At 39.1% G+C, this 12,185-nt stretch overlaps 1 protein-coding gene across 1 annotated transcript in view; it reads right to left on the reverse strand.

The window, feature by feature from the left end:
- Positions 1-5,162, reverse strand: part of CRISPLD1 (cysteine rich secretory protein LCCL domain containing 1) — a 44,687-nt gene extending 39,525 nt beyond the window's left edge. Inside the window, exons 1-2 of the mRNA XM_057735815.1 lie at positions 5,032-5,162; positions 3,712-4,031 (exon numbers count right to left, since the gene is read on the reverse strand). Of these exons, the coding sequence (XP_057591798.1) occupies positions 3,712-3,969 (258 nt within the window). The 5' untranslated portion in view covers positions 3,970-4,031; positions 5,032-5,162. The remainder of the gene's footprint in view (positions 1-3,711; positions 4,032-5,031) is intronic.
- Positions 5,163-12,185: the final 7,023 nt, after the last annotated feature.

The following is a 12,185-nucleotide window of genomic DNA, read 5'->3' on the forward strand; positions in this document are numbered from 1 at the left end:
ACAAAATCTAGAGAATTTGGCAAGTAATTGTGTATTTATGTCTGTGTGAGCATATTACGTAGAAGTGGGTAGAGGGAATGAGAGCAAGGCAGGAGTTAAGGATGTGCCCAATTTTCTGTTTGTTTGTTTTTTGTTCAGAGAGGACTAAGCAGATGTCTATGACATTCACTGAGAAAGAATTCAGGGAGAGCAGTAGGATGTTGGGCAAGGATGGAACAAAAGCAGTTCATTTTCTTTTTAGCCATCTTAAACTTGAAGTAATTGGGGAGTAATATTACACGGAGATGACCCCCAGTGGGCAGTTACAGGAAATAGGAAAATGATACTCAAGGAGGATTGTCAGACGGAGTGTTGACTACGGAGCCATCAATAGATGGTATTTAAAGTCAAAGGAGTAGGTAAAGTCCTGTAGGAAGGGAGAACGCCAAAAGTAAAACATGGGGGACAAAAGTAAAGTTTTAAAAGACAAGCAGGAAACAAGACTATGCTGAAGAAATAACCAGAAAAATAAAGGAACAAAGTGATGGGGTTAAAAGCCATGGAAAGGAAAGCCTCAAAGAAAAGTAAGAAGAAAAAATAAAAAAGCTCAACAGGATCAAATCTCTTATCCCACTGCAGCCTGTGGGGTTTATATTCCTACATCGACTTCACCAACGAGAAAAGCAATGCCCAGGATGACTGCTGACTACTAGACTTCACAAACCAGTAAGCAGCAGAGACAACACAAGAACCTACGTCCAGAGCCAGTGTTTTTCCCTCAAAAATTCATTGCCTCTTCAGTAACAGCTTCATTTGATGACCTAAAAGCCCCAGTTTTTCATTTTATCCTAAATTAAATGCTGGGAAGCTCTCTCCTTAAGTTCACCAGCTTCTGTAAATAATAACTCATTCCTCTCCTTCCTGATTCTGCCACAGGGCTTTGCTTCCTCCACCTACTCTGCTTCGAGTTTCCTACAAGCAGCCTGCCACTGCATGTGTGTTGGTTCCTCTTCTTCTAACTGAGAAATGGCCTCCACTCTTGGCCACGATGTGTGGTTCTGATCACCTTCCAGGAACAACATACACCTCATCTTCCCATTGATTAACTCTCTCCATTGGGAATATTCCTAAATTAGTCTCCATTATTACGTGCTCCCTTGGCATTATTCACACACGTAAACAAAGAATTTTATGTCCTTGCTCACTTGGAAATTTGCAAATGAGTCTACTCTTCCTTCTCAATCAGCCTATAAGCTCTTCAAGGGAAGGTGTGGCCTTCCTGAAGCCATTTTTAACCCTGTTAATTGAATGAGCATTAGAGTATGGATAGGATTGTGATGTTCATAAACGTGGATGTGGCTTGGCTGCCACAGGTTCAAGCACAAATAGTCGACTAAGGTAAGCACCAATTGTAAATAAGGTCACTGGCTATTTGAACTTTCAAAGTGATATGACACAGAGTGTAAGTGGCCAGAGTGGCACTTATCATAAGGCATTGCAGATTTTATAGGAAATGGCTCTTTGGTTAGTTTTTAATTTTGTCTTATCAAAATAAGCCCACTTTAAACAACTATATGAATAAGTTTTGTTTTTATGGATTGACGTCTGTACTTGCATCATTATTATGTAGTATATAAATCAACAGTATTTCAAATAAAATAGTATTGTTCTTTTAGACTTCCCCTTAAATGTGTATTCTAGAAAACACCAATGGGAAATAAACTCCTCTGCAGCCCAGTTATTAGCCAGGACATAGTTCCAGTGCTAACAGTATCTAAGGGCAACACAACATAAACCCTGGCTAGTTTCTGAATCTACATTTCAAGGATATAATGAAACCAGTGAAACTAAAAAGAAACTCATATAAACATCTTAGACCAGACATCATACAATAGGCAGTTATTTTCCTTGGAAGTCAGACATAAAAACGAATCACAGAACTGTTCTTTCATTATTTCCATATTACTTAAAACACACGCAAATTTTCTCAGATTTCTTTTTGTGGGTTTGAACTCCCAAGTTCTTCCTTATTTTAAATAAAAAGCAACTGAAAACCTATCCACATGGAATAAGCATACAGTGGCCTACTTGGAAAAGCTCCACATATTTATTGGCTCTTTCTGTTCGAAAGCTCACACATGAAGAAGTCATAGAATTTTGTGCTTTGAACAAACACTTTAAAATATACAAAAATCAGAAATGTGAGACATTACAGATGTCATATCATGCACACAATTTTGAAAAGAGTGAACGATTTCCTCAGATATTCTATTTAAACAGCATAAGGAGACATAAAATTGGTTTAATGTCTTAGTAACATTTACTGGGACCTTGTAATTGCAACACGCCTGATAATGGGCTAAACTTTACACAGATCATTTCATTCCTCACATAATCCTCCCAACAGCCCTCTGAGCTGAGTGCATGTGCTAGACATGAAGAAACTGAAGTAGAGGGAAATTTATAAGTTGACCAAAGTCACACAGCTGGTGGGTATCAGTGCCAGAATTTAAACCCTGACGGCCTCATGGTTGGGCCCTTATTCTTAACCTCTGGTGAGTTCTCTTGGGTGCTACCTGCTTTCTTTAGGGTAAAATATTTTTATAGTAAAAGTTAAAATAATATAATGGAATATTTTGTAACGTGTAATGTGAACTTAGAACTTTCATGCTTCATGAAAGTTACCTAAATAGAGAATACCTATGAAAACTAATGTAAGTGCAAAAAAAAAAAAAAAAGGAAAAACAAGAATGTATTAAAATTAACCACACCCTGCAATGTGTCCAAAGGAGAAATGTCAGTGCCAATGTTCATTAAGTTTGTTCTCACCAATGATTATTATCAGTCTTTGCTAGTGCATTGCTAATTTATGGGAGTAGTATAGATTTTTGAAAATTTTTCTTAATATCTAGGGTATGAATATTTTCTAAATATCTAGGGTATAATACCCTAATATTGAGTTATAGTCTTAAAAGAGCAATAACTAGTAGTCTTTAAAAAGTAATTTTGTTTCCCAAACTTGCTAATTTACTGAGTGAACATAAGGTTATTAAGGATAAGTCACTTATTTTCATTTAATCCTTTACCCAGGCTTATTTTCACACTTCAAAGTTCACAAATAAATCCAGAAGAAAGGAAAAAGCCATTCCCAAAGTAGTCCTTAACATAAAGCAACCACACAAATGTACTCTTTACAATATATCATTTACATACTTCTAAGAAACCAGAGCCCATTAGAAATGATATATATCTGTAACTATATCTATCTACACATATATATGTATATGTATACGTATATCAGCCATCTGGAACGCATCTTCAAATTACTGATACTTGATTTTTTTTTTTCAGATCCACCATTCATGAGAAGATTCCATCAGTTAGGAATTAGGAAACAATTATTCTACTAAGTCATTTAAAAGCAAATACACCAACTGTTCAGCATTTTCAGGATAAGAATCTTTCTCCTAAGAGTAGAATTTAAAGCACTTACTAGGAACATTAGATCTAAAGGTATTTAATTCTACTCTGAAATTCAAAGAGCTCTTAGAATGAAAGGAATACTAGTAAAAGAATATGCTGAAGAAGATACTGTTGAAGAAAATCTTTTTTTTTAATTTTATAGAGGACAAATAGTACAAGATTAAATACTAGCACCATGGAATTTAACCATGGAAGCTAAAAGCATCATTAAACATTTCTATGTACATACCATTTGGAAAATTTTCTTACCATATACTCCATATTAGAAGCTGTTGGATACACCTGACTTCGTAACTTATTATGAAGGTCCAAGATACTCTGCATGTCATTGTCTGTGATGGCCCTTTTCCCTCTTTGCTTGGCCAGCCACCACTCACCATCCTCATCCATGTACTTTTCCAAAAGTTTCTCCAATAAAGTGGCATTAGGAACCACCATGGCTGGAATTGCTCTGGCCATGAATAGCACTGTGGTTACTCTGAGCCACTCCCGCGCGGTACACTTCATAATGAATGATCTCAGGACTTCCCCGGGAAAATCTCCAAGACAGGCTCTTCCACGCCGTTTGGCTATAAGGACATGCAGTGCAATTAGGGTGAAAATCCTGACAGATATTAATTTTCTAACCACAAAAATAATAGAACAGTTACAAAAGGATTGAGCCAGTTTGATTTGTTTATATAATGCCAGCAAATGGACATCCACTTTTTGAAACACATTTTCTCCAACCCATTCTTTCTCGAGAGGACTCTTCACAATGCACCGTTTCCACAAAAGTAGACAACTGTGTTTTCCAAGATAATGTACATGACGCCAAAAATAAACGGCAAAAGCAACCCAGAAGAGTCAAAGCTTGAAAATAATTTCTGAATTACAAAGTTTTAAATGCATATTACATATTACATACAGCCTGCAAAGGGTATTATGTCCCTGGAATGTTTTATCAGTCAATCCAGAGGTGCACGTTTCTTTCTCTGTTTTAAGGTATTATTTTATCTCAGCGTCCCATCTCTGGTTCACAGACATTCAGAATATCAACAAAATTATGAAACTGAGGGTGAATGTTTTAAAGAAGTACAAAATGTTATTTATACATCCATCCATGGGTACTTCTAGAGGGACCAGTGAATTAATGCGAGTGAACAGTTGGGGTCACTGGGAGACGTCCCTTCTTATACATGCACAGGTCAAGAAGAAAATCATTATTTCCTAGAAAGTGTGTGCCTAACCTGTGGCCCGCACCCGATAAAGGCAACAGTACACGGGCAGCTTCCCAGCCTCTCCTCCCACACGCCGCAGGCGCACACTGTGCACTTCACCCACACCAAAGGGCGCGACAGCAGGAGGCGAAACTCACAATCTCACTTAGAAGCATGAGCTCCCACCAGTCTCCATCGTGGCTGCTTTCCGAGTAGCCCACCCCCTCTCCATGACTGACCATTCTCTGCAAGTTGATTTTTGTTTTTGTTTGGGTTTTTGTTTGTTTGTTTGTTTTTTAAGAAGAAAAAAGTAGATAGGAGAAGGTGGGATCTTGACGACTCAGCGCTGCGGTTTTAGAAACGCCCTTACCTCTCCAGTGTGAAGTTCGCTACGAGAGCTGAGCCGAACCAGGCGTCCGGCCTCCCGCAGCCGCCCGCCGCCCGCACACCCGACGGCACACAGACAGCCGGGTTCGGGCAGGACCCGGGCACCGCGCGTCCTCGGGCGCCGAGGGCGCTGACTGCAGGGGGGCGCGAGCCTCGGCCTCCGCGGCTCCCCTCGGACCCGCAGCAAGGAGCAGGCAAAGCGCTCCAAAGCTAAGAGCCTGAGCTTGGGGCGCAACGGCAACCGCCCAGTGAGCTCGCCAGGGTTTCTCGACGCGTTATCAGCAGGAGCCAGGGGCGGGGACACGGGCCGGGCTGGGCGGCGAAGGCTGCAGGCGACCTGGCGCTCCCGCTCCGTGCCGCCGCCGCGCGCAGAGCCGGGCGCCGAGCGCTTCCGCCGCTCCCCCGAGCTCCCGGGCATTTATTGCGGTCCCAGCGCGCGCGCACGTGACGTGGGCGCCCCTCCTCGCCCACCCCCCAGCTCTGCCCAGCCCTGGACCGGTGCCTGCGGCGGGAGCGAGGAGAGGCCGCCCTGCTTCTCCCCACCTCCCCTCACCCCCCGGCCCCGCGAAGCCGGGACGCTTGGCCTGTGTGGCTGTGCTTTGGACTTCAGGGACCCGGGCGTGGAAGGTCTGGACCCTGTGGGAGGCGTATCCAAGGAGGTCCCCAACTCCTCCCGCCCCTCACAGCTCCCCTGCCGTCAGTAATCCTTCTCCTAGTTCCTTTTCCTGACTCGATGCTAAAATGGCTTTAACAAACATTCCGAGAAAGGAGCTGCCCCAGAGAGCCCGCGGAGGGGGTGGAGGTGGGGTTAACACCTTGGATTCTGGAGACTTAGAAGGAGAACTGGGGCGGGAGGAGGGGAGTGAGGAGGGGGTAGGTGGGGAGCCGAAGGCTTTTCCTTTTATTTTCTCCAGGAAATCACTTCCCTTACCAAGACTCATTGTCTAGAATTGGGAAGTTGTTCTTTTTGGCTCTGTTAAAACCTTGATGCTGATAACCAAATGGGGAACGGGTTTCACAGAATGGTGGCTGATCTGCGCGACTCAGGATTGCTTGAAAGTTGAGAGCTTCACTTCATCCATAAAATATGTTGCATTCCTGTCCTAAGGTGACAACAGCACTTTTTTTTTCTAATGACGTAGACATTTATGGAGTTGATGTAAAGGGTAGCCTCAATTAATTTATCAGAGCTACATTGACAGGAATTCAAAATCCAAACTAGAATTGATAGCGAAATGAGGCAGTTTCCCTGTTGTTCACGCTATAACTGGAAGTAGGAAAATTACTAATTTTAAATTCACAAAGGCTCACCCTAATTAACGTGGTGCTATTTCTACAGGTAGGCTTTTTTTTAAGCATTTATTTGATGTATTTACCTTTGCTTCCCCTCTGTAGTTTGCCATGATCTCAATTTTTTTTTTCTTCAACGCTTGTGTCTATAGCTTTAGATCAAGTAAAGTAAAACATTCTGATAGTAAATCCCAAATCATCCCAAATTGCTTGCTACCTGTCTCTTTCTACCACCCAATTACACTTTATCAAGCCTAAAAACTCAAATCTAAGCCTCTGGTGACGATGAGACCTCACAATATAGAAAAGAAACAAAAGGGAAACATGACCAATCAGAAGGGCACAGAAGGTGAAAGGTTTTGGTGCACAAACAACTTACAGAGAAGGTGTAATTTTGCAGTTCTACAGCTGTTTAAGCACAAAAGAGACTGTTACCTTTGTACTTTTCAGATAGTTGTTTATAACTCTCATGCATTGGTTTTCCCTACTGGAAACTGATGGAAGACTCCAACATACATGATGAAAGAACTATCCTTTGTCACATCAGATGCAATTTTAATGTGGTATTGAAAAGTATGATGAGTATCAAATTAAAAAAACAGTTAAAAGTAACAACATTACTTGAAACATTTTCAAAGAGGGTTTAAGTTGGGAAGAAGGGAATTAAAATGCTAAGAAAATGAAGTTGAATGCATTGACTCTTGAATGTTTCCATTATAAACCTTTCCACACAATAAACAAATCAGACACCTAAAGGCTTACGTTAAAGAAAATTAGATTTGGTTTTAAGGCTTTAATTCCAAAAACTTTCTGCAGGCCAAAAAATAAAAAAAGAGTTTCTATTCCTTGTCTTATTGTTTATATTTTTTTCTATTTTTATATAAAAGAATGATTTAAATATTCACGATATTAACACTTCAATAATATGTCATGTCATATCTAATTTAATACATATGCTGCAAACGTCATTTTTAAAGAGTAATCAAACATGATATTCTGGAATACTCAAAGATGATACTGTTCACTTTTTTATTTGTTGTTGAGAAATCTGTTTGTAGACAGAAGAAAATATCACAGAATTCATGTAAAAGAGGCACTTTGGTTTGTGGCTAAGGCTGTTACTTGTAAAGCCATGGTTGTTTTTAGCATTAGTACTTTCATGTGGCAGACACTGTTGGTTGCCTAATCCAAAACCAGCCTTCCACCCCTCTTTCTGCGGTGTAGCCTTCAGTTTACTGGGGGTGTTCACTCTCTCACATCCTGTCAAACTTGCATCCTTAAGAGGTGACTGTTGATTGGCCCAAGGCAATCATCACACTCCATCCCTGCTACCAGTAATTGACTTAGCATAGACAAGCCTTGCAACCCTGGCTACTGAAAGGAAGGAAGAAATCTGCTTGCAGGTGAAGAGAAGGGTTGGCAAGGATTTTCTTTGGTGATAAAAAGAGATGCAAAAAGAGGAAATGTCCCTTTGGGGGCCGTTGTGTCAGTCTGTGAAATTGAAAGATGCACCTGTTACTGTGCAAAGAGGGACAAGCCTGAAGACGGACTTATCATCTTGGCTTAACAGAAAGACAGTGCCTGAGTCTCCCTGCCATTGGGCAATCATTGAACACCTAGCCTCCGTTTTTCTAGCCATAAGAGACAGTAAATGTATTGTTTAAGCCACACAGACTTGGGAATTCAGTTACTTGCAGCTCAAAGCATTCTAACAGATACATTTCTACAAAGAAGATACCTTCCTCTGGCAATGTCATGTTTTCTCCATACTGCTGCTGCTATTATGCGCTTCTCATGCGTGTACTTAGGAATTATCTTTAAGTATATTCTTATGTGTTTTTTCTATCCTTATGATTACAAAATTGTGTATATATTCATCTCCGGGTATTTCACCCACTGTATAGGTTCATGATCCCAAACCTCAATCTCAAACTGAGGCACACTGGATGTTCTATCACCATATTGTTAGGAAGTCCATCCTCCATTGGGGGATGTAAGAATGGAATTTGTGTTATGTTTTGGACGGTGGAATCAGTGTAGCACAATGTTTTAAAGCATGTACTTTTACATTAAGGTGCCTGAGTTAGTTTCATGATGTGTCACTAGTCCTTGGACTTTGATTATGCTACTTGACCTCTACCAGCCCTGGATCCTTTTACCTATAAGGGAAATAATAACAGTGGCTATCTCACTTTGTCACTTTGTGTATTAAGATGAGTTAACACATGGAAGCACTTAAAACATAAATAGAAAGTACTCAATAAGAGTTAAATATTGTTATTATTATAAGAACTAAAATGGAGGATTTATAGTTGCTACTTTACAAAATCAGTGGGCTCTAATCAAAGTATTGTGCAGTATAGGAGTTTAATTTTTAAGTAGAAGATAGAAATAACTGGCCATACACCTGATAAAAACTATCTGTAGTATTCCTGGCAATGCTTATTGAATTTTCCTCTCAAGCTGATGAAGTATCCAGTTCTGTTTACAGTAGGACACAGTTTCCATTTTTATCCAAAGCAGCCATTTGTCTGTGCCTTAAGATAGTCACACATAAATCTTTCTACTCCAACTACAATTGTGCAATTGATTATTAAAACCTCAGGTTTGAAATGTACATGCATTGAAGTGCAAAAATCTTAAGTGTGCAGCTCAATGAAATTTTACAAAGGTAACACACTGTGTGAAAACCACTCAGATCCAGATACAGAAGCTTCGTTTGTGCCTCCTTCCTGGTGTCTTGTCCCCAAAGGTAAGCAATATTCTAATTTCTTATCTAAATTTAGTTTTGCCTGTTTTTAATCTTTATGTGCATGGAATCATACAGTAGACACTTTCATTGCCTGGCTTCTTTTGTGTCTTGTTTCTTTAATTCAGTGTGTCTGCAAGATTCATCCATGTTGTTGTACGTAGCAGTACTTTGTTCTTTTCTTTTTTTATGAGCATTCTACAATTTTTTTAACCCATTCTGTTGTTGAATATTAATGATCCTGTTTAGGACTGTTAAAAATAATGCTGCTAAGGACATTCCTGTACATGTCTTTTGTACACATATTCACACTTTTTTATTGGCTGTATAGCTCAGAGTAGAACTTCTGGGTACTAACATATATGTATGTACAATTTGAGTAGATAAATTGTAGATATACCTTTCTCTTATTGATTTGTATGAATCTTTTGTAAGTGTTGTGAACATGTCCTTTTTAGATGTAACGTATATTATAAATTTCGTATTCCTTTCATTGTTTTGCCTTTTCACTCTCTTAATCATGTCTCTTGATGAACAGAATGTCCTAATTTTAATGAAGTCCAATTTTTCAATCTTTTCCTTTATGGTTAGTGATGTTTAAGACCTGTTGGATAAATATTTGCCTATCCCAAAGTCATTAAGAAAAATCTCCTATGTTATCTTCTACCTTTATTATATTACATTTTACAGTCAGGTTTTCGATCCATCTGGAATGGATTTTTATGTTATGACAAGTAGTAATTGAGTTTTTAAAGAAAGATTGCAATGATTATATTAAAAGCCTGCATATCTGTAAGCATCACTATAAAACTCTTTGTGAATTGTCCTGGAAAAATGTGAATTTCAGAATTAAGTGATAGAAAAATGTCTTTGCTCTTTAATCTAGCATTATGGAGCTTTAATCAGATTATTTAGAAATACAAATGCTAAGGTCCATGTTGATGCCATAACGTGAAAACTCCTTAATCTGTTTCCTGATGTCCAGAAAAGTAATTATTTTAAGCTTCTTTTTAGATTTGCAGAGGACGTATTTTGTCATCCATTTGAAGTTTGATCTGCAATCACTAAATGCAATGATTCATTTCTAAGTTATCTACTACCACCAATACGGCCTCTACGCATTTGAAAAACAATGTTCAGTAATTTCTGTGCATGCTTCTGCGCCTTTCTTGGTAAAGTTTTCACTGCTTGAAGTTTTTCCATTCATTCTTTTCTGAATATTCACACTCTAACCATTCTTCTCCACAAAGATTTTTCACTGATCCCGTCAACCATTTTGTCTATTTTATTGTCCTCTAAAGCTTATCAATTTCTATTCTATAAATTATGGCTAGTCTTATATTTTCTTCTCTCTCCAACAATGCTAAAAGCTCCTTGAGAAAAGAGGTCATGTTTATGTGACCTTTGCATTACTTACAATATATGTTAAGTGAACAATTGAATTTGGATTTTAGGAATATTCTTATTGACCAGAAAAGCACACACATGTCCCTAGATGTACAAGTTTGTGGACAGAAGCACAAGAACCCACAATGTAAACAAAGCTCCACATCACGCTGGAGATGACTTTCACCTAGAGATTTTTCTTTTGAGGGAAAGTATCTTATATTGAAACAAACATTTGACATTTATGTCATAAATGATCTAGAAAGTAGACAGGCAATTCAAGTTAATTTTAAAATGAAAACCAGGCATGGCATAACTGTTCTCTACAATATCTTCAGTCCCACTACCATGAGTGGTTCTTCAGGGGAAAAAAATTTGACAAGCACAGCCCTGTGGCATTTATTGACAAAGTTTATGTGTGTAAACTTTTTTTTAATTGGAATATAATTGCTTTACACTCTTCTACCAGTTTTTGAGGTACACCAAAGTGAATCAGCTGTATTTATACACATATCCCCATAGTCCCTCCCTCCCTTGACTCCCCCCACCCTCCCCATCCCGGCCCTCTAAGGCGTCATGCATCATGGAGTTGATCTCCCTTTGTTGTACAGCAACTTCCCACTGGCTATCTATTTTACAGTTGGTAGTGTATATATGTCTATGCTACGCTCTCACTTCGTCCCAGCTTCCCCTTCAACCCCCGCCCCCCCCAACCTCATGTCCTCCAGTCCATTCTCTGCATCTGCATCCTTATTCTTGTCTTTTTTTAAGAAAAGAATGCAATCCACTGCTAAACCATTTATTCTTTTCAATTTATCATTTCTAAATTCATAGGAAAATAATGTTTCCTAAAGTAAAGACTCATCAAATATGTTTTAAAAAGTATGTTTCATTCCACTTATATGAGATACCTGGAATAGTCAAATTCATAGAATTAGAAAGTATATTGGTAGATGCCAGGGGTTGGGGGTGGGGGAGGCTGGTTGAGAGGGGGAATGGGGAGTTAGTGTTTAATGGGGACAGAGTTTCAGTTTAGGAAGGTGAAAAATTCTGGAGATGGGTGATGGTGAGATTTGCACAACAATGTGAACGTACTTAGTGCCGCTGAACTGTACAGTTAAATATGGTTAAAATGGTATGTTTTGTATTATGTGACTTTTACCACAATAAAAAACATTTTTTTAAAAAGTGTATTTCAGAGCATTGCTCTACTTGACTGATGTTCTGCTATGTCTTGCATGTCTGTTTTATCTACCGATGGCTTTTATTCCTCAAGTCTTTTTATGAAGATCTGGCACGTGCGTATTTTTAGCATCTGCCACATCGCAGATCACAGCAGGAGCTGTAGACGCAAAACTGAAAAGAGCTATTCATTGATATAAAAAAACTCCATCCTGGTTGAAATATTATATTTTAATTTCTTTAAATCAGAATATCCACAACAGTAGGCAATGCTAAAAACTTTTTAAATTGCAAAAGTATCTCTGAAGTACATTCAGGGTGGCATGAGAACTCTGGCCACAGCTTCATCTGTTGATGATCACTTTTCTTTCCAGATCTGCAGAAGTTGCTCCACAATGTGCCTGGGTTAGAGGTTGCCTTTCAGGTTTACCGGGAAGGGCTGTTGAAAGGCAAGCATTATAAAAGGAAAAGTATCTACCCTTTCATCTACAGCATTAATGTCAGAGACAGGCTTTTCATCCTAATAAAAG

This window comes from Hippopotamus amphibius, chromosome 5 (assembly GCF_030028045.1).
Source record: "Hippopotamus amphibius kiboko isolate mHipAmp2 chromosome 5, mHipAmp2.hap2, whole genome shotgun sequence".
In the NCBI taxonomy this organism is placed as follows: Eukaryota; Metazoa; Chordata; class Mammalia; order Artiodactyla; family Hippopotamidae; genus Hippopotamus; species Hippopotamus amphibius.